This window comes from Tricharina praecox (assembly GCF_024521635.1).
Source record: "Tricharina praecox strain CBS 144465 chromosome Unknown BZA05scaffold_2, whole genome shotgun sequence".
Classification (NCBI taxonomy): domain Eukaryota; kingdom Fungi; phylum Ascomycota; class Pezizomycetes; order Pezizales; family Pyronemataceae; genus Tricharina; species Tricharina praecox.
This window is the reverse complement of record NW_026250404.1, coordinates 306,497-332,549: the sequence shown is the minus strand read 5'-3', so window position 1 is coordinate 332,549 and position 26,053 is coordinate 306,497. Positions and strand designations below refer to the sequence as shown.

General features: G+C 53.5%; 11 protein-coding genes across 11 annotated transcripts; 2 read left to right on the top strand and 9 right to left on the bottom strand.

The window, feature by feature from the left end:
- Positions 1–524: 524 nt before the first annotated feature.
- On the bottom strand, positions 525–2,194 carry BZA05DRAFT_331693 (catalytic subunit of the PKA; the record flags this gene model as incomplete). The annotated part of the gene is made up of 3 exons (XM_051480603.1): positions 525–930; positions 1,005–1,258; positions 1,367–2,194. The coding sequence occupies 3 exons, from the start codon at positions 2,192–2,194 to the stop codon at positions 525–527; spliced, it is 1,488 nt and encodes a 495-aa protein (XP_051343327.1).
- A 2,179-nt stretch (positions 2,195–4,373) lies between these two features.
- Positions 4,374–5,796, bottom strand: BZA05DRAFT_384031 (uncharacterized protein). Its single transcript, XM_051482272.1, has one exon. It carries the CDS (start codon positions 5,606–5,608, stop codon positions 4,526–4,528), a length of 1,083 nt encoding a protein of 360 aa, XP_051343326.1. The 5' UTR covers positions 5,609–5,796; the 3' UTR covers positions 4,374–4,525.
- BZA05DRAFT_384030 (CTD kinase subunit gamma CTK3-domain-containing protein) lies at positions 5,797–6,928 on the top strand. The gene is made up of 4 exons (XM_051482271.1): positions 5,797–6,009; positions 6,108–6,290; positions 6,349–6,576; positions 6,644–6,928. The coding sequence occupies exons 1-4, from the start codon at positions 5,857–5,859 to the stop codon at positions 6,803–6,805; spliced, it is 726 nt and encodes a 241-aa protein (XP_051343325.1). The 5' UTR covers positions 5,797–5,856; the 3' UTR covers positions 6,806–6,928.
- BZA05DRAFT_384027 (ribosomal protein L7/L12 C-terminal domain-containing protein) lies at positions 6,929–7,751 on the bottom strand. The gene is made up of 2 exons (XM_051482270.1): positions 7,431–7,751; positions 6,929–7,327 (listed from the first exon to the last, which is right to left on the bottom strand). Exons 1-2 carry the CDS (start codon positions 7,626–7,628, stop codon positions 7,007–7,009), a joined length of 519 nt encoding a protein of 172 aa, XP_051343324.1. The 5' UTR covers positions 7,629–7,751; the 3' UTR covers positions 6,929–7,006.
- Positions 7,752–7,969: 218 nt separating this feature from the next.
- On the top strand, positions 7,970–8,595 carry BZA05DRAFT_440892 (uncharacterized protein; the record flags this gene model as incomplete). Its single annotated transcript, XM_051486631.1, has 5 exons — positions 7,970–8,061; positions 8,117–8,141; positions 8,200–8,346; positions 8,406–8,495; positions 8,551–8,595. The coding sequence occupies 5 exons, from the start codon at positions 7,970–7,972 to the stop codon at positions 8,593–8,595; spliced, it is 399 nt and encodes a 132-aa protein (XP_051343323.1).
- Positions 8,596–9,033: 438 nt separating this feature from the next.
- Positions 9,034–9,546, bottom strand: BZA05DRAFT_331386 (mitochondrial 54S ribosomal protein YmL38/YmL34; the record flags this gene model as incomplete). Its single annotated transcript, XM_051480588.1, has 3 exons — positions 9,034–9,104; positions 9,173–9,397; positions 9,465–9,546. 3 exons carry the CDS (start codon positions 9,544–9,546, stop codon positions 9,034–9,036), a joined length of 378 nt encoding a protein of 125 aa, XP_051343322.1.
- Positions 9,547–9,957: 411 nt separating this feature from the next.
- Positions 9,958–11,515, bottom strand: BZA05DRAFT_428276 (high-affinity nickel transport protein-like protein; the record flags this gene model as incomplete). The annotated part of the gene is made up of 4 exons (XM_051486094.1): positions 11,107–11,515; positions 11,043–11,053; positions 10,499–10,974; positions 9,958–10,435 (listed from the first exon to the last, which is right to left on the bottom strand). Coding segments are annotated over exons 1-4 (1,134 nt in total), but the record flags the coding sequence as incomplete, so codon positions are not given.
- Positions 11,516–11,580: 65 nt separating this feature from the next.
- BZA05DRAFT_367052 (TipA protein) lies at positions 11,581–12,841 on the bottom strand. Its single transcript, XM_051481553.1, has 2 exons — positions 11,970–12,841; positions 11,581–11,914 (listed from the first exon to the last, which is right to left on the bottom strand). The coding sequence occupies exons 1-2, from the start codon at positions 12,681–12,683 to the stop codon at positions 11,801–11,803; spliced, it is 828 nt and encodes a 275-aa protein (XP_051343320.1). The 5' UTR covers positions 12,684–12,841; the 3' UTR covers positions 11,581–11,800.
- A 2,407-nt stretch (positions 12,842–15,248) lies between these two features.
- Positions 15,249–15,575, bottom strand: BZA05DRAFT_384016 (uncharacterized protein). The gene has a single exon (XM_051482269.1). It carries the CDS (start codon positions 15,500–15,502, stop codon positions 15,320–15,322), a length of 183 nt encoding a protein of 60 aa, XP_051343319.1. The 5' UTR covers positions 15,503–15,575; the 3' UTR covers positions 15,249–15,319.
- BZA05DRAFT_346901 (uncharacterized protein) lies at positions 15,249–18,312 on the bottom strand. Its single transcript, XM_051481204.1, has 5 exons — positions 17,846–18,312; positions 17,605–17,747; positions 17,474–17,539; positions 15,913–17,407; positions 15,249–15,854 (listed from the first exon to the last, which is right to left on the bottom strand). The coding sequence occupies exons 1-5, from the start codon at positions 17,927–17,929 to the stop codon at positions 15,717–15,719; spliced, it is 1,926 nt and encodes a 641-aa protein (XP_051343318.1). The 5' UTR covers positions 17,930–18,312; the 3' UTR covers positions 15,249–15,716.
- Positions 18,313–21,784: 3,472 nt separating this feature from the next.
- Positions 21,785–25,555, bottom strand: BZA05DRAFT_99739 (ATP-utilizing chromatin assembly and remodelling N-terminal-domain-containing protein). The gene is made up of 8 exons (XM_051488878.1): positions 25,411–25,555; positions 25,265–25,323; positions 25,188–25,206; positions 25,045–25,110; positions 24,881–24,983; positions 24,800–24,816; positions 23,157–24,739; positions 21,785–23,093 (listed from the first exon to the last, which is right to left on the bottom strand). The coding sequence occupies exons 1-8, from the start codon at positions 25,447–25,449 to the stop codon at positions 21,983–21,985; spliced, it is 2,997 nt and encodes a 998-aa protein (XP_051343317.1). The 5' UTR covers positions 25,450–25,555; the 3' UTR covers positions 21,785–21,982.
- Between the last annotated feature and the right edge of the window lie 498 nt (positions 25,556–26,053).

The following is a 26,053-nucleotide window of genomic DNA, read 5'->3' as shown; positions in this document are numbered from 1 at the left end:
TAAATACCATTTCATCGGAAACTCGCGAATACATACATACATACAGCGTGAGTGAGTGAGTGCGTGCGCGGGCGGATGGCATCTATGGTAGAAGTACTTCTGTAGTAATCATGCCCCCCCCCCCCCCCCGCCCCCCCCCCCCTCCACTTGCTCCTGCCACGCGCGTCCCCTCCCCAGAGTGGCAGTCCCGGCTATAACCTCAGATGACCCCCGATCTCAAATCAGTAGTATATGCAGCCACCGGAGCAAAACCACTATACAAGAGGAAGCACTTTTTCCCACCGAACCGAACCCGCCCATAAAAACACCGTACAGATCAAATACCCCCCCTTCTCCCGGATACGACCATCCACATCGTAAAATGACGGCAAGCGAAAAGAGAAAACGTTCAACCAGTGTTCGGAGGAAAGCAGATAAAGAAAACCCCCATGAGCAATATTATAAAAAGGAAAGAAAAAAAGGAGAGAAGAAAATAAATGCCGAATGAGGGAATATAAGAGACGAAAGTCACGACGGACAAATGATCAGAATTCGGCGAATAGGTGTCCGTATTGATCGATGCCGTCGTTTTTGGTGTAGTCGTCCGAATCCTCCGGGTAGCGATCAAACTGGCTGGCATCACCGACACCTCCTCGTACGGGCGGTACGTAGGGTGCCTCGATATCCTTTCGGGCCAATCGGTCCCAGTTCACCTCAGCGAACCATTGGTGGTTCTTGATGTCGTCACTGCCGCGCAACAGATTCCCTAATCGCTTTGTCAAGTCGGGCGTGATAAGCTGCTGTAGCAGATCTTGAGCATCCGGATGGATAAACGCCGGATATTTTACTCGTCCCTTGAGGATATTCTCGTATATCTTCATCGGACTGCCTCCGTCCCAGAAAGGTGTGTAGCCGCACAGCATCTCGAAGATTAATATACCAAGCGACCACCTGGGGCCCCATCAGTCACCCATTCGGAGCGGGTAGATCGTGAGTTGGAGGTGGGGGGGGGTTATGTCACGTACCAATCTACCGATTTATTGTACCCTTTGGAAGCGACGACCTCGGGTGCAAGGTAATCCGGAGTACCGCAAAGCGTCCAGGTGATGTCGGGAACCTCCTTCGCGAAGCCGAAGTCTGTAATCTTGAGATGACCGTGACGATCTAGAAGCAGGTTCTCGGGCTTCAGATCCCGGTAGATGATGCTATGGGAGTGGAGGTACTCGAGGGCTAGCGCCACCTCGGCAGCGTAGAACTTCGCAACGGGATTCGGGAAGCGCTGTAAAAAAATATGGCTGTGAGCTTAAGCTCGGGAACGAGAAGGTAGACAACTAGGGGTTCTTGCGCGATGCGTGCGTGCGGACGTCATGGCAGGATAATTACGTACCTGGGATTTCCGCAGTAGACTGAATAGCTCGCCTCCCTCGATAAAATCCATCACCATGTACAAATTCCTGTTGTCCTGAAATGTCCCCCAGAGGGTGATCAGGAAGGGATGTTTCACTTTCTGCAACATCTTCCTCTCATCGTTGGTGTGTTCAACCTGTTTCATCTTGACCACCTGGGCTTTCTTCAAAACCTTGATAGCATAGAAGCGCAAATTGTGTCTCGATTGAACCAAATGGACACGGCCGAAGCTTCCAGTACCCAAGGTCCGCTGCAGCATAAAGTCACCTAGCGAGTATTTGCCCTTTGTAGATCGCGATTGCTGTGTTTGCTGCTGCTGTTGCTGCTGTTGCTGCTGCCTCTGGTCATCGTTCTGCGAGGTATTACTCTGGTGCGCGGGGCTGTTCTGATAAGGTCGATCATATTCGTTTGCCCCGGGCGGGTTTATGATGCTGTTGATGTTGCTCTGGTGGGGTTGATGGTGCGGTTGCGGGGAAGACGACGACGCCGGGTAGGGTTGCTGGGGTTGTTGCTGTTCAGGTATCATTGGTCGGTCGGAGACCAATGCCATTGGCTGCTCGGGAATGGCGGGGGCGGAAACGGGGATAGAATGGGTCGACGACGATGACGGAGGAGCTGTGGGCAGCGAAGAGTGTGAGTTTGTTGACGGCTGGAACGAATGCGAGGTTGTGGTGGCGGAGGTGGAGGTGGTGGGAGTTGGCGGCTCCGAGGGATGATTGCGTATGTCAGCGGATTGGAAGCTATCCTTTCTCGCATGCACCGAATCTTTCTCTTTCTTCTTCTTCTTTAGGAAGCCTAGGGTCGGCATATACGAGGTAGCCGGGGCGGGAGGGATGAGAGAGGGAGGACTGCCGGAAGAGAGCTTCGTTCCGATCCCCTTGAGTTTCGAGTGGAGAGAGGAGAAGGAGGGGGAAAGGAAGGGTAGGAGGAGGATTGGGAGGTTGGGCGGGTACGGAGGAGGTGATAGTAACGGCGACGGGAGCGGTGGGGGGGTGGGGGGGTTGGGATGGGATGGGTTGGGTTAAGTTGGGTTAAGTTGGGTTAAGTTGTGTGTGCGAGTGCTTTCGAACAATGAAGAAACAAATGGGTGAGTTCAGCCGGGAATGTGGAAGGCGGGGGGTGTGCGGTGGTAGTGGTGGTGGTGGCTGCAGTAGAGGAGCAGTAGCAGTTGGCAGAAGTTACAGTAGCAGCAGTTACAAGCTGGTGACAACCTGTGAACGGCAACAATAGCGACGAAGTGGTGGACGGTGAACTGGTGGAGGTGGAGAGGGGGTGGAGAGGGGCGAGGCGGGCAGTGGGGAGGGGGAATGAGAGGGGCAGTGATACTCGTCAGAAACCGGGGGGGAGGGGGTAAGAATGAGGAGGGCCCGTTGACTGGCTTGTGACTATTGCTGTAGCAGTGGCTATAGCCGACCGCTCAATTCCACGTCACGGATGATGATGAGGATGATGATGGTGATGATGATGATACTGCGGAGGGGTGTATGAAGGTGGCAATGGAGAAGCTGCTCTTTATTCTCCGTAAGCAGGATATCCTCGGTACTTGCTATGTCTATGAGCTCCTTTGTACGTATTGGAATTGTTTTGGGGCTCAAGTGAGAAGTCGCTTTGGTTTCGGTGTCAAGCTCTGAGGAGAAAGAGAGAGAGAGAAGAGGGAGAGAAAGAGGGAGAGAAAGAGAGGAGAACGGTGATAGAGCTTGTTGTTGTTGCTGATTTATTTTTATCTTTTGTGTTTCGAATTCGGCGTTATTCGGATGAGAATGAGTGCCCAAGAACGGCGGTCGGCAATGACGGTCGCAATTCGGGGCCGGGGAAGCTGCAGCGGAGAGGAGAGCCGCACAGTGATGTAGGTAGTACTGAACACTGCAGTGTAAGTGTGCGTGGAGCGGAAGTCTTGCTTGTGGTTCGGGCCGGAAACGAGGACAGTGTGCTTGAGTCTAACGTGATGGTGATGATGATGGTGGTGTTTTGGTAGTGGTTTTGGCGGTGGTGGCGAGAGCACGGGAGGATTCAGAGGGAGAGAGAGAAGAAAATATCAAGTGAGAAAGCCAACGTCTAACGATGCAAGTAAGCAGCAGCTCTATGGCGACACTATGGACGCTCTGAGAAGAAAGACGGAGAGGCCGAATTGTCGCTGACTGGCATTAAGGGCATTGGCAATGCGTCGCTGGATCGTACCTACCGTAGTTTCGGGCCAGAAGTCGGAGCGGATATGCACATCACAACAGCATAGTTACTTGGTTAGTGTATAATAGTAGTTCGTCGTTGCTACTATAGGGGGTTATTTGTCGGAGCCGGCGATTCGTCGTATGAGGGTTCTAGTGGGCTGTATCATACTATCATAGTAAGCCCCCTCACGATGCTCTTGGAGCGCCATTCACTCACGATCTGCTTGCTGGCCACTCTACCGGTACTATAGCTAATAGTAGGTGCTGTAGCTAGCTGTCCCGTCAGTTCAGCTTCACTCGAATCGAAGACGCCGAAGCATAATTACTGTAGATACTTTGCATGTAGGAATTGATTCAGATCTCACGGCCCAAGTCCGTTGATTGGACCGGTGCCACGTTCTTGCATGATACACGCTGGTCCTTTAGCTAGTCCAGGCCCCACTCTATTCCCGAGTAATCAATTACACATCACACTGCACAATGCCCGAGTACTCGCAACTGTCACCAGATAATTATCAGATCATCTAATCGCATGGCTGAATCCATCGCCGGGACGGCAAGCATGAGGCAGCAAGGCCCTGCCACTGATCCTGAAGCCCGAGATTGGACTCGGGTCGTGATTGCGTTGCCGTGGAATACCCACCACACACAACCCGGAGAAAGTGGATGAACCCCGTCTATACACATTATTACCACAATGAGCTCGTACATAGAACCAGGATTTCCTCGCCTGCAAGGCCATAGACGGGACAAGGGGAAAGACGGGTAGCAGGCGGTTGCGGCCAGTGGGCAGGACTCTTTCGCCCGGACTTGACGATTGCAATTATCATTACCGCCGTTGCTATTATTCGAATCAAGTATGAAGTACCCACCTATAAAGTGGAAGTCAAAAGCATTACGAGTACTTGCAAGTACTTGCATGTAATGCAAAATCAACATGCCGCGCAAGCTACGTCTGTAGCTACCATCGTTCATGAGGGTTTCTCGTTCTGCTTCTTGTGCTCCGCCCATAATGCGTCCAGGGTTTGGAACACAGTTGTGACGGCCCTCATTTCCATCTCGCCGAGAGCATCCCGGCCCCACCGCTGTTGGGCTTTGTCTGGATGCCATCGTATCCTCTCCACCTTGACAACATCCGCCAAAGATGACCGACCACCGGAAGCGGCAAGAATAAACTCCTCGACGGCTTCCCTTGTCACATCTCGTGACTTACCGGAGGCGACGGGCCAAGGTATACCACCACCCCCACCATCACCGCCGCCTGGCCCTTTGGCATGAGCTTCCCAGTACTGGGCGTACTCTTCCCAGCGCGCGCGCATTTTCTCGATCGACCTCTTCTCCCTCCTCAACTTATCCCTCACCCGCCGCTCCTTTTCCTCACGTTCCCACTCAACCCGCTCCTCTTCTTCCTCCTTCTTCCTCCGTTCCCTCTTGCTCTCCCGGCGAACGCGCTCCTCCATGATGTGCTCATGACTCTTTTCCCACATCTTCTCTCTAACATATTTCGCATAGTCCTCGTCGTCCATCATCTCCAGCTCCCCCCTCTCATCCTTCGCTGGCGGGCGCTGATAAACATGTATAGGCTGGCCGTAGACCCCCTCCCAGAATGCGGCGCCCTCGTCGTCCGCCATGGCGTCAAAGAGGGACTCGCGGAAGGCCGCGTCGGGACCACCGGACGAGGAGTTCCACGCCGCAAGGTTCGGGATGTAGCTGTCGTCGTAGGCTGTCGGGTCGTCGTCTAGTGGGGCGTGGTATTTGTCACGCGGAGTCTTGGACGTGCTACTGCTGGTGTGACGGCTGGAGCTGGTGCGCTCTTTCTCCTTCGAACGGTGCGGCTTCTTGAAGCGGAATTTTTTGGATTTGCGGTCTCGGTCCCGACCCCCGTTTCCGTCGTTGTCTCGGTCTCGGTCTTTGTCGTCGCCGGAGTGAGAGCGCGAGCTGCGGTGGGACTTTTTCGCTCGCTTGGGAGACGGTGCCGAGTGCGGGGGTGCTTCATCTTGCGTTATGCCGTGCAGTATTCCGAGACGGTCGTTGGTGAACTCTGGTCGGGACATGGTGCGGCTGCGGATGTGGTGTATAGCACAGTACGAGTAGAGCTGCTTTGCCTGGTGGTGAGCATGGGTTAAACACGAGCCCTACTAAAAAATAAGCGTGGCATCTGTGGCTGTGCAGCATCCGTCAGCCACCGAGAAGTTACCCTCTTCGACGGACGCCCAAGGTTGTCGCGACGGGCCACCACCCGCCAGCACTCGCCGCAGCTCCCAATGCTGCTCCGCCGCTTCCTCCTCCGACAACCACAATAATGGACGCATTCCAGTGCCGCCTTCACTTCACGCGGCTGATCTCGAACCTCACTGCCTCTGCCGTAGCTGCAAAGCAATGCGCCCAGTTTGCGCTTAAGAATCGCGATGTAGACGAGGACCTGTTTAGCGTCATCCTCGAGCAACTGCAGTCGGTATGTCTCTCTCTCTCTCTCTCTCTCTCTCTCTCTAGTGGTGGTGGTGGTGGGTTCGTATGCTAGGCTGAGCTGAGTTGAGCTAACAGCGAGCGTAGAAAGATTGCTCCATGAACGTCCGCGTCAATGTTCTCTACTTCATCGAAAGCCTGTGCGAGCAGAGTCTCAAGATGGATCACTTGACGTATGTCAAGATGATCCAGCGAGACCTGCCGCTGATTGTCGACGCGGTTACGCCGAATGATCCGCAGGGCGCCGCGAACGCCGAGACGGTCCGGAAAGTATGTAGTCCACCCAAGGCATGTATCTTACGTGGGGTGTGTGCTGATAGTGGTGCAGGTCCTGCAGAGTCTCAATAGGAAAGGCATCGTTGATCGCAAGACACTGAAGGATATGACCGAGATGCTGTCGCAGCGAGAGGCAGCGCACAAAGCCACCGACGAGTCTTCGGACGACACTGTGTCTGGTGACGACGATGACGACGACGATGACCCGCCTGGGCGGCAGAAGAGGCGGCGGTTCTCGGATACTCTTATCCAACAGCGGATGGAGGAGGATCGTGAGAGGGTATGCTTTGCACCCCCCTGGAGAACAACGGGATGGTAATGGGCGCTAATACGGGATTGTCCAACAGCATAAACGTCTTCGCGAAAACATTTGGCAGGTTCTGGCACCTGAGCTGGGCTTGGAAGACCCCGAGTTTGATAAGGCGTGGGATGAGGCGAGTGATTTAAACTCTGATGACTACGAGATCATGAGGGAAGAAAAAGAGATTCTGGCTTCCTCTATTGCTTGATATTATGTCTAATGTACTCGTAATACCGTTTTTTTGTTTGTGTGTTTGTATGTTTGTTGTGTCGGCGTCGGGATTGAGAATAATGATACTGGTCTGGTACGAAATGCAACTCAGTGCAAGGTCATCTGCTAGATATACACAGTCGTTCCCTATCAAAGTACAAATTGCCCATTCTTTTCTACCCAACCTTCTAGTCCTTCTCTACTCCAGCACAACCTTCGCACCGAGGTCCTGTAGCGTCTTCTGGATCTTCTCGGCATCCTCCTTCGACAAACCCTCCTTCAGAATCTTGGGTGCCGACTCAACGAACTTCTTCGAGTCCACTAACGACAGACCGAGCAGCGACTTGACCTCCTTGATGATCTTGGGCTTCGAACCAGCCTCGAAGCTCTCAAGCTTGACATTGAACATGGTCTTCTCTAGGACGACCTCCTCCTCGGGTTCCTCAGCGGCAGCGGCGGGGGCAGCGGCCGGAGAAGCGGCAAACGATTGGAGCGCCATGTCGGGAATGTTCAAGCGGGTCTGGAAATCGCGGGGTAGGTGGGGATCGCATCAGTTGCCCGTTTTACTCCGTGCCATCCTCAGAAGTTGTGCCGAGTCGGGCAGGCGGGGGCTGGAAGTTTACCTTGAGCGAAGACACCAGCTCGGCGGTCTGCAGCAGTGTCAACCCGGATATCTGGTCGACAATGGAGGCGATCTTGGGATCGGTCGCGGCAGTCGAGTTGTACCGCCGGTTCATCACCGGGAGTGCCGCCGCCTTCGGCGCGAGCGAGAAGGACGAGCGGACCGCCAGACGGGCACAGCATCGGGAAGCCAGAACCATTGCGAAGAGATCGAGTGGAGTGAAGGTCGAGGTGGTGGTAGCGGGTGAGGAGGCTGGCAATTGAATGGGCCGGTGGTGGTGGGGGTAGTGGGAAATCGTAAACTGTGATGGAGCCTTCCGAATTGTCGCTGCCCGCAGGTGCCAAGATTATTTTTTTGCTGAGTAAGAGATTGCGCTCTAAACCAACCTAACGCGTGCTCATAATAAGTAGCAGCCCTCGCGCTACTAGCTCCTTGTTACAGCTGTCGACTCTTTTCCTCTCTCTCGCGTTCAACTTCTCCGTCTGCAACTCGAACGAATACGGACAATACGATATTAATACCACCAACCAACCATCCAAGATGTCTTCCGACGCCGGTACTCCAGCTCCCGATTCGCAGCAGCAGCAGCGCTCCTCGCGTGAGAAGGTGGCCTTCCGCTTCTGCCGCGAATGGTAATCCAGCCACGTTCTCTACAAGTTGGGCTTCAGCATGCTGACCCCCATACAGCAGCAACATGCTCTACCCCCACGAGGTGCGCCTCCTCGTCCCTGCCGTTCCGATTCCCAATCTAAACTATACTCTCTACACAGGACCGCCTCACCACCAGCTTGATGTACCGTTGCCGTACCTGCCACAACACCGAACCGGCCCAGAACTACTGTGTGTTCCGCAACACCCTCTCTAGTAACGCGGGTGAAACCGCCGGAGTCACCACCGACATCGGAAGCGATCCTACCGTGAGTCTCGGTATCTTCAAGGCAAGAGAATGCCTGCTTACGAATGGTGTGAAATGTAGTTGCCCAAGGCTGTCCGTGTTTGCCCGCAGTGTGGCGAGTCGGAGAGTGTGTTCTTCCAGAGTCAGCAGAGAACGGAGGATACCAAGATGGTAAGCAGTAGCCGTAGAACTGCGATGTTTTGGAGGAGGCTGACACCAGGCACAGTCTCTTTTCTACGTCTGCATAAGTTGCGGATCCGTACATCATTAGAGCAGTTTCTGGGCAAGCATACGGGTTGGATTCGGCGTTAGATTTGCTTTGATGTCTTTGATATGTCTTTGAAAGGTGATAATGGCATGCGTATAATCTTGACGGTCTGCGTGGGTATCAAGTCCTTCGACGTCCTTCCAAGTGTGACCACCGGTTGAAATGCTATATCATGTCACCTTGCCCGGCCAAGAAAGACAATAGTCCGTCTAGACCCACCTGACTCCGTTCCAGACTGAACCACGTTGCCAGACCCGGAAAGACCACAGTCTGGATGGATGATTGCCTTTCCTGCGCATGACTCACGATACCCAACCAACCTCCGAAGTTAAACTCACGTCACATCGACAAACAAATGCACTACCCACCAGTTAGGAAAGGACACGACCTCGTGGAACGAATTCTGTTGTACACGCCATTGCCACCACAGCCACCCGCAATCTAGACGTAAGCCGGCGCCAACGACAAAATCTTGGACCACTGCTTCCCCCTCAGCTCCTGCGCAACAGCACCTAGAGCACACCAATCAGCCAACCCTTCGCGATCATCCATCCTCCCACCCTGATCCCAAAAAACCCACCATTCAATCTCGTCCCCATAGGATCTCCAGCCTTATTGATCAAGACGCACGCATTATCATCGAAGCGGACAAACGATCCGTCACTCCGTCCGTACTTCTTTTTCGTGCGGACAACGACGGCGTGGGAGATATCACCACGCCTGACCTTTTGTGCCGCCGCCGCCTGTCCGCTGAGCTCGTTACCGAGACTGCGCTGCTTCTGCACTACCACTACGATCCTGTCGCCTGTTATTGTGTGTTCGTGTAAGCGCGTGCGTGCGAGTGGCCGAGGGATGGAATGGGATCGACGGACCGACTTTCGCGGCGCGCTTCATCTTCAGCACTTTGACGCATTCGACGAGCGCCGCGCCGGAGTTGTCGATACAGTTTAACATGGACTAGATATAGTTAGCGATGTTAGGTAAGGAGAGGGTGGACAGCATACCTTTAGTTGGATCATGGCGGGCGATTGAACGTGGGGTTCGACGTGAGGTGGTGTTCGTGGTGGGCTGGTGGAGTGAATCGAAGGTGCCGACTGGTGGATTCTGGGCCCTTGGCAGTGATTTTCGGCTGGAACCTAGACGCTGTTCTGTTTAGGGGCGCTCTGGATAAGCGCGCCTGACGCGGACGCTAGCAGCTTAGACGGGTCTCAAGTATCTTCAATCCATTGCATATTATTTTCTGATGAAAGTTGGATCATCGGTCAAATACTCATTCTCTCAATACAGACACTGGAGAGAAAGCTCTAATACCAATAGAGAATTTACAGGCACATCACTCCGCCCTCTCCCTTAGAAACCGTCTACCGTTCCGCCCCCGCTGCAAGCTCCCTTCTGATCCTCCTCCGTTCTTCCCACCTCCTCCACGGTTTATACACCAACACACTCACTATCGCGCCGACCAAAAACAGCGCCACAATACTGCCACCCACAATATCATAATACTCTCCCACCTTTTCCACGCCATCCCAGAAGCGTCCAGTGGGCTCAGCAACATTATAGATCAACGACAACAACTGAATCGTTCCGATGACCACTGCAACCAGCACCGTGATCACGGTGAGTGAAATGCTATAGTAGAGGACTGCGACGATATCCTGTGAGAACGTGGAGGTCTGGTAAAGTGCTGACATCAATGCCCCGTCGGTGGTGTCAAGGAGACACATTCCCGCCGTGAAGAGTAGTGGAAAGATGAGGATTAGCCAGATGCTGGTACCGGAGGCGGCTTGAATGCTGGCTATGCCCAGGAGTGCGACTTCGCTGGAGGTGTCAAACCCCAGCCCGACTGCATGTCCCCATCAAGTCAGTCCTCCATACCGAACAACAACCAATAGAGGGGGAGAAATACACAGCACACCGAGTGGATACATCTTCCACTCCCTATCGACCATTCTGAACGCGCCCTTAAACACCCTCGTGAGACACCCAGCGCCCTGGAGGGCCTCTGCCAGGGCATTCTCCTCGCCGCCCCCCTCACCTCTCAGTACGCCCCGCAGCTTCACGACCAGCTTCCAGAGCACGAACGCATTCAACCCCGCAAGGACTATCAAGAACCCAGCGGACACCCCTGTGCCGACGATTCCGCCCACGCGCGAGAAGGAGTCGAAGCGCTCCGAGAGCGAGGCGCTGGTTGCAGCGACGGCGATCGAAGTTATGATCACGATTGTGCTGTGGCCGAGTGAGAAGTACATCCCCACGGTTACGGGCTTGCGGCCGCTGGCGATCAGCCGGCGGGTCATCAGGTCGATCGCCGCGATGTGGTCCGCATCGAGAGCGTGGCGGAGGCCGAGGGTGTAGGCTAGGACTGTGGTTGCAAGGAGGGATCTAGGGGACCGTTCAGCCATCCATTGCCGCTGCATTGCTGCTTCATCCGCCCGTGGGTGTCAACATACCCGTTGAAATGCTGCAAGCCATGTCAGAGTCAAGATCAATCAAGCAATTCGGAAGGGAACATACCAAAACAACCCCAACAGCAGCCCAGACAATCGCATTCACCACGATAACAGCGAGAATGATTCCCACCACCGCCGCAGGGAGACGCCGCACGTACGGAATCTTCCCGTGATACCGCACCACCGTGCTTTTGGCGTTAAGGAGGGGAGAGCTCGCGGTATTGACCATCGTCATGTTATGTTGGCTCGACCGATCAATGAAGAGGGTTGAAGTATTTATGCAAGCTCCAATTACACCCGCACGAATGAAGCGGAGGACATGATATCATGGCTTTTTTTCTCTCTTTCCTTTCTTTTTCTTCACGGATGCCCCGCACTCGTTGCGGAGCGAGGGGGAGAGATGCATCGCGCGCTTCGGAGACTCCCGTCAGTACCGATATGCAGCGCGATACGTGCTGATCGCTGTGGCTTCTTATCCATCCTTGGCATGAGATTATGACCAAAAAAAAACACCAACGCACCGTCGCACCATCGCGGTCTACGGGAGATCTGGGTTATCAGATTGTAGCCGGGGATACAGTGCCCGCCGAACCGAGCCCCATGAGTTATGATGGGCTGCTGGTGAGTGAGATGCAATGTTTGAATCTAGCGGAAGGGTGACGAATTCACCTCACTACAAGAATTATCTATCAAGTACTCGTTTTACAAAACAATAACACCAGGGTCTCCAAATCAAACATGGTAGAATCAAAAGCCATCTATTTTGCCATGGTTCTCTCCCTCGTCGTCTCAATGATCGGTAGCACATCAACGAGCTGGTTCGGATCTCTCAAGAGACTCGGGATGTCATCCTGCGGGTGCATCGCGAATTTCTGTCTCTGATTAGCCCTCCTCTGCGCAGTCGGGGAAGTGGAGGACTGGACACACCTTTTTAACATCCTCATACTTCGCCTCTTTGCTCACATACTCCCTCACCACCTCGCCCGTCGCAAACTCCACATACACCCTCGTATCGCGAATCCTCACGACGACTCCATCCAGTCGCAAAAAGAACCTCTGAAGAACCAGCAATCTCTCGGGCATGACCCGCACCTTGACGCTCATCACCGCAATGCCATTGTCCGCCAGCTCGTCTTCATACAGCACGACCTCATCGAACAGCAAGATGGGATCTGGCCGTCTGAGCTTCTCATAGGGGATTCCCTGATCCGGCCCCACCTCCTTCAGCACCGCTGTACCGCCCTCCACCCTCCCCTTCCAGCTCGACGAATAGCTCCAATCAAACGGCCTAATGACATCCTTAATCTCCTCCGAGAGCTTCTCACGCATGCGCTGCCACTCCTCGGAGTACGCGACCTTCAGCATCGTCGCGCCGGTTTTGTCAACAGCGTCGAGCGCATCCTGCGCCGTGAACGATACCGTGAACCCGCTGGCCACGTGCACAATCCGCACAGAGTTGTTGCCGAAGATCATTTCGGGCGGCGCGATCCCGAGCTCGGACGTCATCGTGTTGATTTCGGTTGCGTTGCAGATCGGAAACTTGTGCGTGCTGATGCGCCAGCCCAGCTGTGTGTGAGACTTGCCCAGGTCCCGCGAGGAGGTCGGGATGGGACCCGTAGGTGGCGGCTGGAAGGTCGTCATTATTGTGGGGACTGGTTCTGTGCGCGGAACTGAGGAAGGCGACGGATGCAATGACGACACGGCGCGGAGGTTCGTATCGCGTTTGGTTTGATCGAGGTGGTGGTGTTTGGTGTTGGTGGGTTGATTGGTGGGTTGAGCGATGCAGATCTCCCGTAACCATCGCGATACTGCGGGGTACCATTTTTGGCCTAGTTGGTTTGGATGCTCTGTCTCGTTGGGCTAGGGTTCGTTTGCAATACAACCTCGGAGAGCTCCATTCATAAACCTCTATCCTCAGGCTCGGAACAACAAAACCGACAACCACTCATTGTTCCCACAACACACCACTATCTCAGCCCTCAGCGGCATAATTTTATAGTCACTCTTTGAGGAGTGCGGTCTACTGATTATCGCCTTTCGACAAGATGAACGGCAAGTCTACTACCAGGTAGGTAGGTAGACATACATCACCTCAGCTTCCCACAGCTCGAGTTTTAATTTCTTAAACTCGCATTCGCCCTTAGCCGTGAAGAAAGACAAGAGCTGACACTTGGAACCGAAGAAGAAGCCAATATTCTCACGATCCGAACCATCCCGGCTACCCCTCAACGCCCGGGTCTAGTAGACATGTTGTAGGTATCGCAAATGCCCAATTGGAACATTGCAGATGAATATGCTTGACCGCCTTGGAATTCATTCCCGGTGGCGCCGCGATCATAGTCATTGTCATCGGCATACTACTAGGTAAATATTACTCATCAATAACCGAAAATAATGGCACCGAAGGGCCGGCTCAAGGCTGAACGGAGGAGGTGAATGGAATTCGTGGGGAAAGGCAGCCGGAAAAAGCTCTACGTCTCACTTTCAGCCCCCCCAAAGCCAACCGAACGGAGGCCAAAGGCGCCACCGACAAAGCAAATCCGTCGAATCTGCCAGCTACGCAGAGCATCGTCGGATACTGATAGAGCTTTCCTCCGACATCAATCGTTGCCGTCAATATCACCGAAGGTGAACCCAGCATTGCCAGCCTTGCTGAAGGCAGACCATCTTGAGAAAACTACCTGAGTAGAAAGTTGAAACACCCCCTCACAGCTGCCAAACAAACTCATTAAAGGTATGTAAGGGCACAGAGGCAAAATCTGCCAAACACTAAGCGGCACACGAAAATTGGAGCGTCGCACTTACATACAACCTACGGTCATGCGCTGCGGCGAAGAAGCTTCAGTAGGAAAAAAGTAATCTAACAGATACATAGAGGTCGCAGAACGCAAGCCGCACGCTAAAGCAAAACTTTTAGAGCTGGGAGACAAGAAGCATGAGGGTGAATAGGGAGAGCCAGGAAAATAAGCCAAGAGGGGCCTCCTCTGCGGTATTCCCCCATCTCTAACTACGCCTACTAGGTAGTAGATCACCACTTCCAAGCCCTTAAGGGTTTGTTCCAAGATGTCCTCCCATTATAAGATGCAATGCCGGCTACGAAAGTACACCGCATTCAAGTTTGCGTGAATTCTTTCGATGAGGATGGGAATGAAGATGCCTGGCTAACCAACATCGCTTCCCAGAGGCGGGCCCTTGTGGGTGCGGACTTCTGGGACAAAGTTGCAAAAGGATATGGCGATCTAACTGCATGGGTCCTTGAGACGTTTGGTAGTGATGAGAGAATCGCCGGTCGCCAGTCTCTCGGCGAGTGGGTGGTAGGCACAATTATTCGTCAACTACTGGAGAAAGCTGATGAAGAAAAGGACGGGCCAAGAAATATGCAAGTCAGTGGACCTGCTTTAAACCTAAATGTGCTTTGTTTTTTTGCCAGAAACGCTCAAACAAACTTCAAAGTGCGTACCAACGGGCCCAGAATTGCCGTTTAGTAGCCGTGCTTGGAAATTGGGATGGAGCACAACTCTCTACTCTAGTTGGCCCTGTTGCATGGCCGGAACACCGATTTCGACTGAATGCTTCTACTATCACTCGCTCTCTTTGCCAGTTAGTTATGTCCGAACAAATATTACTCCATGCTGCACGCACTACGGCAGGTCCGCCAGAACTACGCATCGAAGTAGCAACCACTCGAAAAGCGTCAACTACATAGAAAGCGAATCGACTGTTAACATAGCAGTGGGCTGGACTTTCGGCCTGGAGGGGTGTGGGTACCCGTCCCCGCTGCCGTGGTCCTCTAGGCTGGCTGTTCTTTTATGTTGAAATATTGCTCATAGAGCTGGAGGGAAAGAACTTGAGGCCGAGGCGGCATCAGCAATTCCCCATTGTTGATCTAGAAGGGGCCAAAGGTAAGTGAATGGATCGCCACCGTGAAAGGGCCGAGCAGCCACCAATGCCCATCGTACTGGCGTCTCTGCAGTATTTAGTCGGCGCGCAATTGATATTGTACCAACAGAAGAAGTGATCGGCACGGTCTCCTTCCAGCCAGCGCAAAAAATCGCAAAAAAATCGAAACCTCTCGCCAGAGTCGCCACCAAGTCACAGGGTTTAAGTATAACCAACCGTCTCACGATTCCTCACTCGTTCGCGGACCACGTGGGTCTATGTAGACTTAAACCGATGCCCAGCCTGCGGCAATCAATATGCACTTTACTCGTGATCAGTTATATAACTATTGGACTCGTGACATACATTGATGACTCTGTACACTACACCCATGGTATCTACAGCAGAGCAGGACAGCAGTTCCCAAACCAAAACAAACAGACATAGGAAACAAAATGTACAAATATAAAGGGGTCGGGGTCGGAGGGTATGTAAGGGTAGTTGCAGAAACCCGTAGCAGCGGTGTATATAAAGATGGCGCATGCGTCGGAAGAAGACAACCCCCCCCCCCTCCTTCCCATGTGTATGCTAAAGACGCTCCAAATGCTTTACAGCAGAGAAGAGGAAGAAGAAAAAAGATCATGTACAGCGAAGTTAATGGTACAGAAGGGAAGTAGTAAAAGGAGAAGAAAACAAGACACCAAAAACTCCTTACCGTGCCGAGAATCGATCACTATGCCCCGCCAATACCTGCCGTGAAAAAAAAAGGTGATGACCCGGAATGAAATGCGTAATCTAACGTCTTCCCCTCTTGACGTGTTGCTGGCGCGGTGCTACTTGCTGCTGCTGGGAAGCTGCGAGGCGCTTCTGCTCCTTTCTGTGCTCGCTCGCAGTGACATATCGCTGTACTGAGCGATAATCTTCGATCTGATCCTGAGTGATGAATTAGCACAGGTAACCAGGCTGCGTGGAGAGGGGAATAGCTGCTTACCTCCGAGTCACCCTTTCTCTTCACAGTCTTGGGCCACATAAGACCGTAAATCTTGCTGTGCCGCTCGCATCTGCGGCAACTCCTGGGAACATACCACCGATCGTTATGGATAAAGTCTTCGTGGCAGTCCATGCAGGTACACTTAATACAGTCGGAATCATAAAAATTGATATAATCTCCAGGGATGCGCTTGTGGGCTGGCTCGGACGGTGGCATGGAGATGGACTTGCGCTTCTTCGAGCTCGCGGGATTAGGCTTCTGCGACGCCGGTGGTGTCATATCTTTGGCAAGCCCCTTATCGAGACCCGAATCGGATGCCTCAGATGGTTCCGATTTCACGACTGCATCCTCGCTACTGATGGAAGACCGCGGTGTCGCCTCAGGGGCCGTTTCGGTGACCGCAGAGATGCCATTACTCCAGTTGGATGCCCCAATGCCAAACGCATTTTCGACGACAGGACTCGCGACGAAAGGACCCGGTTGAAACATCGGGGGTACAGTATTCCGAGAAGGAACATTCTGAGGTTTGATGGCGCTGGTTTGCCCCAAAGATCCATACGACAGCGCTCTTCCGAATTCTGGTGCTCTGTCCGTAAAGGTGCTGGACGTGCCCATTTGCGGGCTAAACCGCGGCTTGTGGTAGCTGGGAGATTGCGCCAGAGCAAGTAGCGATTGTGCGATATCTGCCGTCTCATCCAGGGTGAATGTCTTGATAGCCGATGGCACCGGCGTTCCTGAGCTCGTAATCGGTGTAGGTGGAATATTATCGACGGGCGTCAGCGGTTTGAGTTCCACTTCCACAGACATGACGGCAGCTTTCGGGATCTTCGGATCCTCGGATGATGCCCTATCGCTGTATGGAGGGGTCAGGACGTCCTCCTTGTCGGATTTTCGCTTGAGCCTCTTCTCGGGAGGTGGTGGGGGTAACTCCACGAAATTGTCGTTCTTCCGCTTCGACCTGGTTCGACGCATAGCAGGCGCATACTCCATGTCCACGCTACTCGAATCCCCTTCCTGTAGCTCCCCGCTCACTTCCGACGTCCATCCATTCTTCGCCACGGCTTCGCATGAACGGCACAAGCACTCCTTGTTGCCATCTCCAAAATAGTCGTCCGCGTAGCACACGGTGATTTCCTCGCCGATTTCGATATCCCTCAAGACGATCAACTGGATGTTCTCCTTGTTGGTGGTGATAAACCTCGAGTTCGGCTCGCAATCGTGGTTGACGAATCTGGCGGGGCCCAGCAACAAACTCATGCCTCCCACGCGGGAAGAGTAGATGATGCTAAAGTCGGTCTTGCCCTGGGTGTACGCTTCCTCCTCCTTCTCCGACATCTTCACCATCGCACCGGTCAAGTACTTTACAGTATCACCCTTGCGCAATGGCTTTCGAGCGAGAACGCAAGCCTCTGGTCTGGTCAGGTTGTAGCGATTGGTAGCGGAGACCTCGAAGGGGGAATCTGGGAGATAAAGCGAGAGGTAACGACGGGCATGTCTAAAATTCCGCAATCAGTTTTGTTAGGATGTGCAGAAACGAGCAGTGGAAGTGCGCACAACATACTTCTGGAAGTCATCCTTTAACCTTTCGTTCTTGAGCTTGTTGATGTAATTCCGAATGCCCGACAAACTGTATACACATCGCATCAGCGGGCTTGTCGTCGGTAAGGGGGTGGCTGGTAGATCGCAGCGTACTCTAGAAATTGCTTCAACGATTCCGTGATGTTCTTGTTCTTGACCAGATCCCCGACGATAATCTTCGTCACTGCATCCGTCTTTACTCCGCGATTGGGATGGTAAGTGTGCTTCATCTTCCGAATCGTAGTCCAGTAATACACCTAAACGGACATAACCACAGGGGAACCGGTCAGTCTCGAGCGTCCTTCACAGTGCCCCAATGCTCGTCGACGTAGATGGAGATAAATGAGCAACCTACTCGGTCAACCAGCGAATCAGTCAAGAGATCGTCGAATTCAGCCAGTTGACTAAGGGTCAACTGGTGTCGTTCGGGCGTCGGCATTGTGGACTTTGGGCGGAGAAGCAGTTGCAGAGGAGGAGGAGCGGCAGCGTCGGCGCTGCGGACAGTGAGGGCGCCGCGGAGAGGATGGCAGGTAGTAAGGTAGACAGCAAGTCGCTCGCGATCGGTCGGTCGTTACGGTCGTGTGCGTGAGGTAGAGACAGAATCGGTTCAGATACAGAAGGCGGAGATGTCGAAGATCATGTTTTCAAAATGGGAGGGCTTTGGAGTCGGCGGAGAGGGAGAGGTGGAGAGAGAAGAGGGCGAGGTGGAGTGAGGAGGGTGTGTTGTAGTGGAGGGGTGAGAAGTTTCGAGGGGGGAGGGGGGGCATCGGTCATGCTTTAAGCTGCATTGTGCGTGCAGTTCATGTCGGGGTGGTGGCAGAGAGTCCGTCGGAGAACTAACTAAAACAGAAACTACATAGAAGCCATTCCTCAGCTAGTTGCCCCAAGAAAACGTGTGTGACACGCCCAAGTCCCACACTATCGCTTCTTTGTGCTACAAATAACTGTTCTGGGTAGGTGCGAAGATGACTACGACGGATGCGGGATGGCCATGTCTCAGAAAGGCAACTTTTCTGCACTGTGTTGGCACAATTAATGGCAGCGGCAGGCGATTAAAAATAAATATTCGCGAGCACCCAAGGCACGAGGAAACTCGGTCAATTCGGATGCCGTTGCGTTCTTTGTTTGCGCATGTCCTCCACGGGACCACGGGGAGTGCGTGTGTTTTTCGCCATGATGGGAGCACGGTATTTATGTCACCGCCGCGCCGTGGCAAAGGAAAGGGGAGGGGGGGGGGTCGAGTCGAGAGTGGGCGGAGAAGGGAGTGAAGCCGAGGAGGCAAGTCCTCACCCGCCACCAAAAAGGATCGAATAACCACACCGGGCGCTCGGAGAAGGGGGACGAGACGACACGCCAGCGAGGCAGATTGCCGCGGAGGGCGCCAGGGCAGGGCCATTCTGCGTCGCATCGGATCGCGGCGAACCTTCACGAACGGGCTTCTTTTTTTTTTGTGTAGGCATGTCCCTTGGCGAACAGCAGCAGGGCTTAGAGTACCTCCGAGCAGCCGGCGGAGACGCGGTGCCAGCGAATTTCAAGGAGGATCGCTGCCATCTATCAAAGACCGGGCCGGGTTGTGGGCGGAAGCCTCCGTCGGCGGTGCCGTGTGGAGCCGGTGTCCCGGAGACAGTTAGGCTGCGTCGAATTCGAAGCCGCCGGTGCCGAACGACTGTGGCCAGTGCTTTGTTTCAAAGGACTGCGCCAGGAATTTGTGTGCAAGCGAGTGATAGCCGACGCACACCAGCCACTTGATATAGGTAGCACTTTGCCTTGAGATAACACAATATGGCCAAAGTTCGGAGTGATCGGACTGCATAATCACATCTACGGAAAAGGACTGCAGATATATAGTGTGGCTACCTAGTCTACCGCCTTTGCCCGCCTAGCCTATATTTAGATGGCAATTCACTAAGAATCACTCACTGATGCGGTGATGGCTGATATCTCGCTGTCCGGTAAAGTTTATCGAGCTAGAGTAGCAGGAAAGGTCGGTTAGGTGGGTCGCCATAGTTAAGATAGGCTGAATGCGGCAATTAATTGATGTTCTGTCTCTCTCTCAATTGCTTGCGAAAAATGGAAAGACTCCATAGCACCTATTCGGGTTGGAATACGAGCCTGTGCAGCTCGGTTTGGTTTCTGAAATCGAACATCGCTCGAGCTGTTGATTCTGAGCCTGTGAAGTGCGGTTTCTGAATAGAGCATCACTTCAAGCCATTGATTCTGAGCCTGCGCAGTTCCACTCGGTTTCTGAATCGAACATCACCCGAGCCATTGATTCCAAGCCTGTGTAGTTCGGTTTCTGAATAGAACATCACTCGATTGATTCTGAGCCTGCGCAGTTCGGCTCGATTTCTGAATACATCACTCGAGCTATTAACTTCGAGCCATTGATTCTAAGCCACTGATTCTAAGCCACTGATTCCAAGCCTGTGCAGTTCTGCTCGGTCTCTGAATAGAACATCACTCCAGTCATTGATCCCTCAGCACCCACCCTCGCAGTCCACGAAACTACTTACCTTGACCAGCCTCATTCCCTTCCACCTGCTCCCCGCTCCAGCCCGCTCCAGCCCGCTCCAGCCCGCTCCAGCCCGCTCCAGCCCGTCCCAGCTCATCCCTATCTCCACATCAACATCCACCTCCCCATGCACCTCCACCCTCCTTTCATAGTTTCACTAGCCCCAACCAGATCATGATCTTCTCGATCCTTCCGCGCTGGAAGCAAGCTCGAAGCAAGCTCGAAGCAGGCAACGATGCTCGACCCGCCAAACGAAAACATGTCCAGCTCCCCCCCCTTCACCACCTTCACCACGGTCGTCCCAGGAGGATTGAACTTCTCATTGAACCTATGTAGGTAGGTGGGAATCACCAACCCAACCATCAGCTAGCAGCCTCACAGAACCGGGGCTCTTGCGCGCACCACGACCACACGACCACCCGGCAGTCCGCTGGATCACGGCAGCGGCGTGTGAAGAAGTCTTGGAGGGTTCGGACCGTTCGCTTGCGGAGGGCAGGGAGGGCGTGAAGGAGGACATGGTGATGTGGTAGGTGGAAGTCGATGAACGGTTAGATCTTTGCTGCGGTCCTGCTAACGAGGGCGAGGGCGAGGACATGCTGTGGCCTGGCATGGAGCGTGAGCCCTTCGATTCACGATTCCTGCCAGAAGCAGCAGCTGGAGCTGCTCCGACAATGGCCGCTGCTCGCGAGCGTTTGTACGGTACTCACTAGTCTTGCAGGACTTGCAGGACTTGTCGTCAGCTAGGCATTCCCTTCGAATCCCATCAGATCAACAGTAACCCAACCGCGGCGACATCTCTATTCCCCGCCATGTTCCATCTTGCACAGCGCTCCTCGAGGCCATAACTTGCCAAGGGGTGGAGGCGTGGAGGTAGGTATGCCAGGATGGCCTGGAATATTGCGTTCGAATGCCTATGCTTTCTTTTTTCAGCCGAGAGGTCGTAGCCGTGAGGTCGTAGCCGTGAGGTACATAAGGTAGAAACAGCCGTATTGTAGGTATTGTATTGTAGACCATCCACCATCCACCATCCACCCGCCTCCCCCCGGAAACACCAGCACTGTGGAAACCAGCCAGCTGCAGTCGCCGTCGGCGAAATCCAAGAGTTGATCGGAAGTGCTTCGCTACATACGAATGAATTTCCTGACTCGATTCGATTCGACCGACTGACCCCCCCGGAACGACGTAATATCTATGCTAGGTATGCTAGGTATGCTAGGTACTGCTAGATGCTCGTTCATCATATATCATTCACTTCCACTCCCCCCCCGTGATATTTTCGCATCTCGCTCGCTGCCCGGAACATCTCTTGCCACAGTCCCTTCCGTGCCTGTATGCCATGCCTCGTACACACTTCCACCGCCGCCTCAACTGTGTCTGACAGAACCCACATCGAATCGAACGGCGCGTCCAGCTCCCGCTCCCACCAGAAGACCTCCCCCCCACCGCCCACCGCCCACCCCCACCCCCACCCCCACCCCCACCCCCTCCCCAGCAGCAGCTAAATATCGCTCGCGTTCAGCCAGCCCATCGAACATCGAACATCGTTTCGTTCAATGTTCACGTTGTAGGTAATATACACAACTAAGGTACTCTTGTTCCACGTTTCCACGTTTCCCCCCATCCGTTTATACGCTAAAGTCTATGATACAAGACAGACAGTAAAAAGATTGATGATGATGTGTAAAGAATATTTCCATGAAAAGCGTATCAATTCCAGAAACCAAAAAGAAAAGAAAAGAAAAGAAAAGAAAAAGTCACAACAAAACCATCGTATCAACCAACCCCCCGCCAGCCGCGATGCGTAAACAAATCCCAAATCCCAAATAGGATAAAAAAATAAACCTTGCGCCAACGATTCCAAATACCGAGTACCTACGTCAAATAAGAAATGTCCCTAGGTGCTGAAAACGAGAATTCGAGAAAGAGACACAGAAGTTGAGAAAGGCGTGCCTCCGCTCCAGGACGATCAGTCCTGGGCCGTTAAAAGTTGTAGCGGTCTCCTTGCCGACTAACAGGCTTGCCTTGCCTATTCAGTGGAAGGCCTTTGCCTTCTTTCTTTTTGGAAGCATTCTTCCGCGGTTGAGGCTGGTCGTAATGAGTATGTTGGATTTCATCCCTCGCCACGTCGTTGCGCCATTTGAGACAGCGCCAGACGTTGGGGTCGAAATGAGTCTTTCCGCGGGTACTCATTCTTCCTGTTCCGGTGCCATTTTCGTTTTCCAGCGCAGCAGCGACAGACTCTGAAAGGTATTGTTCTCTGTTGCGCATTCCTCCCAGTATGTGGTCCTTGAATAGCTCGAACGTAGCCTTCAGCTTCTTCTCTCTCACACCCCGGACGTCGAACCAAGACATCAGCTGGTCAAACTCTTCGGGTGTCTCGATGAAACCAAACTGAGTAGGAGACGCGAGGGTTGTTCCATTCTCCTCGCGAGCTTGCCGATCCAGAACCGTAATCCTATCCTCCCCGTGATCGTTCATTTGGACGTCATCATTTGCGTCGGGTGGTGTAGCCGCCTTTGTTCCGGCTTCTCCCACGAGGAACCCCTGGCGCTCGGTCTCATCGGGACCTTGGATCCAGATCATCGCATTGGCATAGCCGGAGTGGGCCGTCGAAGAGTCGGGTAAACCACCAAACGGCATGCCGTTTCGTTCGAACCACCAATATTTGTTCCAGTACCGGTCCTGACCCATCATTTTGAATCTCGCGCAGTCTGCCTGTCGAAGATCCTCGTCGAGTGTAACAATCGCTTCTTCCTCCTTCAAGATCTTGGCCTTGACTGATTCGATGGATTTGACGACCTTTTGGAAGTGTTTCGACGTCTTCGGTATCTTGGCTGCAGCCTCGGCTTTGGCCTTCTCTTCCACCCGCTTCCGTTTGCGTTCGTTCGCACGATCTCCGCCACGACGACGCGCCCTAGCACTCTCGTCCTCGTCCTCATCCTCGTAATCTACCTCGACAGCGTTCATCTTAACGTCGCCATCTTCATCGGTCGATGCTCGTGTTGTTTCGGGAGTCTGTGACGGCGACTTGGGGGTATTTTCCGGCAGAAGAATTTTCCTGTCGTCTTCCAACGACTTAAGTTCCTCCAAGCTACAGATGAGATTGATAAGTACAATGAGCCCCCAAGAGTTTGTGTAAACGGGGAACACTTACTAGATCTTACGGTTGCGTTGGTGCTCAATCTTCTCCTTGCGATGCTTAGTCATCTGCTCTGAACATTCCTCCATATAGTCCCTGACCGTCCGGGTTTCATGAGTTAATCGGGACAGCAACTGGATGACCATGACACGTAGGTTGCTGTTCATAGTTGTGTATCGAGCTTTTACTGTTTCCATCGTTGGTTTTTCATCCGGTGATGCTAGGTAAGCCAAGATATCCTCGGTGTCCTTGGAAAAGCGCGAATCCCAGGACAGTTGATACAGAACGCCGACCACAATCGCCTGCCAGCCTCCATTTTTAAACTGGCGGGCTTTGAGCAACTGCACCCAACCTTCGCTATCGTCAAATAGCTCATCTGCGCGATGCTTCTTTTCCTTGTCCGAAGACTTGGTGGTGCCGTCGTTATTCTCGTCCGAGTCGCCCCCATTCACCGCATTTATGTCCTGGGTGGAGCTCCCATCGTCCTTTTCCGGCTTCTCATCTTCCATCTCCTCATCCTCGTCCTCCTCTTCTTCCTCATCCTCTTCCTCCGGTTCCGGAAGTTGTACCTGAACGACACCCTGGTCATTCACGATTGCCTTTAGTAGAGTGCAGTGAATCTCCACGAAGAGTTCGCAATCCATATCTTCGTTGTGGTATTGCAGGGCCTGAACGTAATCATCGAAGGTGAACGAATCCAAGAGGAAAGGCTCGCAGTAAATGTTGAGAAAAACCCAAGTGCTGAGATAGAACGCCACTTTCTCCTCGTCGATACCATTTTCCTTAATGGCTACAGCGCTTGACGAGGGCGCAATATCGATAGACGAGAGATGATGCAATGCCGGCCGACAAGCGTTTTCTTGCGGTTGGAGATCGAGGTCCTCGATGGGGTACTTGATGGGCTTCGGCGGCGGCGGCGGCGGAGGAGGCGGCGTAGGATCCGGTTTGACTAGCGCTTTGATATTCAGCTTATGGATACTTCCGTCGGGCGTCCCCATAGGACTGCCGGCCCAAGGCGATCCAGCCATACTCGGGGACTCGATCCTTGATTCTTGGAATAATTTGGACATTTTCATGGCTTGCTGGGTCTTACTCTTATGCGATTTCGGTGCAGGTCGTATCTCGACAGGGCTAGGAGGCGATGCACTCCCACTTGTCACAACGTCCACACTGACTCCTGTCGAGCCTTGTTTGCGTCTGACCTGCTGAGCCTTACGTTCTGCTGTCGTGGTAGCGCGCTGGAGATGAACCGGCACCATCGAGGGGATCTTGTACCGGCCGGCATACTCATCCTTCACCAACCATGGTGCACCGGTCCACGGTTCGCGCGCTACCGTATTCTTAATAAAGGAGCGCAGCATGTGCTTCGTGAACGTCTTCTTGTCGCGAATCAGGTGCTCGTTGTCGATCTGGGCCTCCTCCTCGTTCCGGTTGACCATCTTGACGGTGTACCGAGAGTAACCCTTTCGTTGGATCTCTCCGCTGGCGAACCTGAGCTCTGGAAACATGGTTTTCTCGCGGATGATGGCTTCGACCCGGTCTCCGCCGGGAAGTATTGCTGTCACATGCTCGCCAGGGTAGAAGTCGCTCTTGAAGGACTAAGGGACTGTCAGAGGAGGACTATCGCAAAATAGAGAGCCGGCGGGAATGTCACTAACGTCGTGAAGCTGGTCCACTGAAGCGACATGTCGCTGGTTAGCGGTGCAAACATCAATCGTGGGGCCGTCGCTGCAGCTTACCCAAGGTATCGATCCTAGAAACAGTCGAAAACTGCACTTTGCGCAATACCGGTTCTTTTAATGGCTCCGGGAATTGCTGCTCAACGTCTTGGGAATGCTCCGTCTATCGACCCTGGTCAGCACACGGGCCATTTTCGGGGGAAGGTCGCCACAGCGCTAGCTACCTCGCTCTTAAGGGCTTCGAAGTAGTTGAGGTTCATATGACCGGTGATCTCGCAGCTGAAATGTTTCTGTCACGAGAATAAGCACACTAGACGCAGTTCGGCTGGGGAAATAGAGGGCCGTCGAGAGGCTTTATCGTACGCACCGCCTTGTAAAATTCGAGCCTAAATCTCTTCGTGAGTATTACAATCGGCATTATCCCGCCAAGCTCGATGGACTTACCTATCGATATAGCTCTGGTAATCCGTGAAAGCTTCGCTGGTCTGCGATATGACGTAGAGCTAGAGATGATACAGTGTCAGCCAAGAGGCGCTCCAACGAGAACGCACGCCGGTAATGTTTCCGCGGACATCTCGAAGCCAACATACCTCTACAGAGTCGTCCTTCACGACTGGCGGCGACACCATCTGCACCGGCTTTCTTTTGTACAACACCTACGACGAGAATTAGTCTGTCGGATAGTCTTTACGCATGGCCGCCGAGATGCGCCATAATGGATGTTTGAGAATCCCGTTACCATCTTCACCGAGAGTCCAGGAAGGGTCCGAGAAGGGTGTTATCGAAGTTGACCCGGCTAGGTTAGCAATGTCACGCGCGCCGCTGGATGTTGTCGGTGCCTGACAGAAGCTAAGGCCTACAAGGCGTCGGGTGCGATTGGCGGCGATACGGGCAATGAAAGGTGTGTGGGGGTGGGGGTGGTAGTCGGTGATGGCGTTGAGGGAGTGGTTGTCGGTGGTAGGCGGACCAACTGTGGGTGGTGGTTGTGGTTGGAGGATGACTGGTTGAGAGATGGTGGTGGTAGTGGGAGGGGGTGGCTGTCAAAGGTGGTGGTAGTCCGGGGCGGTGGTGTGGACTAGGAGGGAGGGGTGGGTATTCGAGAAAATTTTGAGTTGCGGGCGGAGAATGACGGGGTGAAGGGAAGTGGTGCGGACTGAGTGTGGAAGCGGAGCGGACAGGCTATGAGCGGGTGAGGCGCAGGCAGGGTCGTTACGGGTGATGGGGCCGGTTCAA

Excerpts from the sequence above, each read along its gene's own strand:
- BZA05DRAFT_384031 (XM_051482272.1), bottom strand. The coding sequence starts at position 5,608 with ATGTCCCGACCAGAGTTCACCAACGACCGTCTCGGAATACTGCACGGC.
- BZA05DRAFT_384030 (XM_051482271.1), top strand. The coding sequence starts at position 5,857 with ATGGACGCATTCCAGTGCCGCCTTCACTTCACGCGGCTGATCTCGAAC. Across the intron at positions 6,291-6,348 it reads ACGCCGAGACGGTCCGGAAA|GTCCTGCAGAGTCTCAATAG; the intron begins GTATGTAGTCCA and ends ATAGTGGTGCAG. Across the intron at positions 6,577-6,643 it reads TGGAGGAGGATCGTGAGAGG|CATAAACGTCTTCGCGAAAA; the intron begins GTATGCTTTGCA and ends ATTGTCCAACAG.
- BZA05DRAFT_384027 (XM_051482270.1), bottom strand. The coding sequence starts at position 7,628 with ATGGTTCTGGCTTCCCGATGCTGTGCCCGTCTGGCGGTCCGCTCGTCC. Across the intron at positions 7,328-7,430 it reads AGCTGGTGTCTTCGCTCAAG|ACCCGCTTGAACATTCCCGA; the intron begins GTAAACTTCCAG and ends CGCGATTTCCAG.
- BZA05DRAFT_367052 (XM_051481553.1), bottom strand. The coding sequence starts at position 12,683 with ATGACGACCTTCCAGCCGCCACCTACGGGTCCCATCCCGACCTCCTCG. Across the intron at positions 11,915-11,969 it reads AGTATGAGGATGTTAAAAAG|AAATTCGCGATGCACCCGCA; the intron begins GTGTGTCCAGTC and ends AATCAGAGACAG.
- BZA05DRAFT_384016 (XM_051482269.1), bottom strand. The coding sequence starts at position 15,502 with ATGGGAAGGAGGGGGGGGGGGTTGTCTTCTTCCGACGCATGCGCCATC.
- BZA05DRAFT_346901 (XM_051481204.1), bottom strand. The coding sequence starts at position 17,929 with ATGCCGACGCCCGAACGACACCAGTTGACCCTTAGTCAACTGGCTGAA. Across the intron at positions 17,540-17,604 it reads TCGTTGAAGCAATTTCTAGA|TTTGTCGGGCATTCGGAATT; the intron begins GTACGCTGCGAT and ends ATGTGTATACAG. Across the intron at positions 15,855-15,912 it reads AGAGAAAGGGTGACTCGGAG|GATCAGATCGAAGATTATCG; the intron begins GTAAGCAGCTAT and ends TTCATCACTCAG.
- BZA05DRAFT_99739 (XM_051488878.1), bottom strand. The coding sequence starts at position 25,449 with ATGGTGTCGCCGCCAGTCGTGAAGGACGACTCTGTAGAG. Across the intron at positions 24,984-25,044 it reads TCGAAGCCCTTAAGAGCGAG|ACGGAGCATTCCCAAGACGT; the intron begins GTAGCTAGCGCT and ends CAGGGTCGATAG. Across the intron at positions 23,094-23,156 it reads CAACGCAACCGTAAGATCTA|CTTGGAGGAACTTAAGTCGT; the intron begins GTAAGTGTTCCC and ends TCTCATCTGTAG.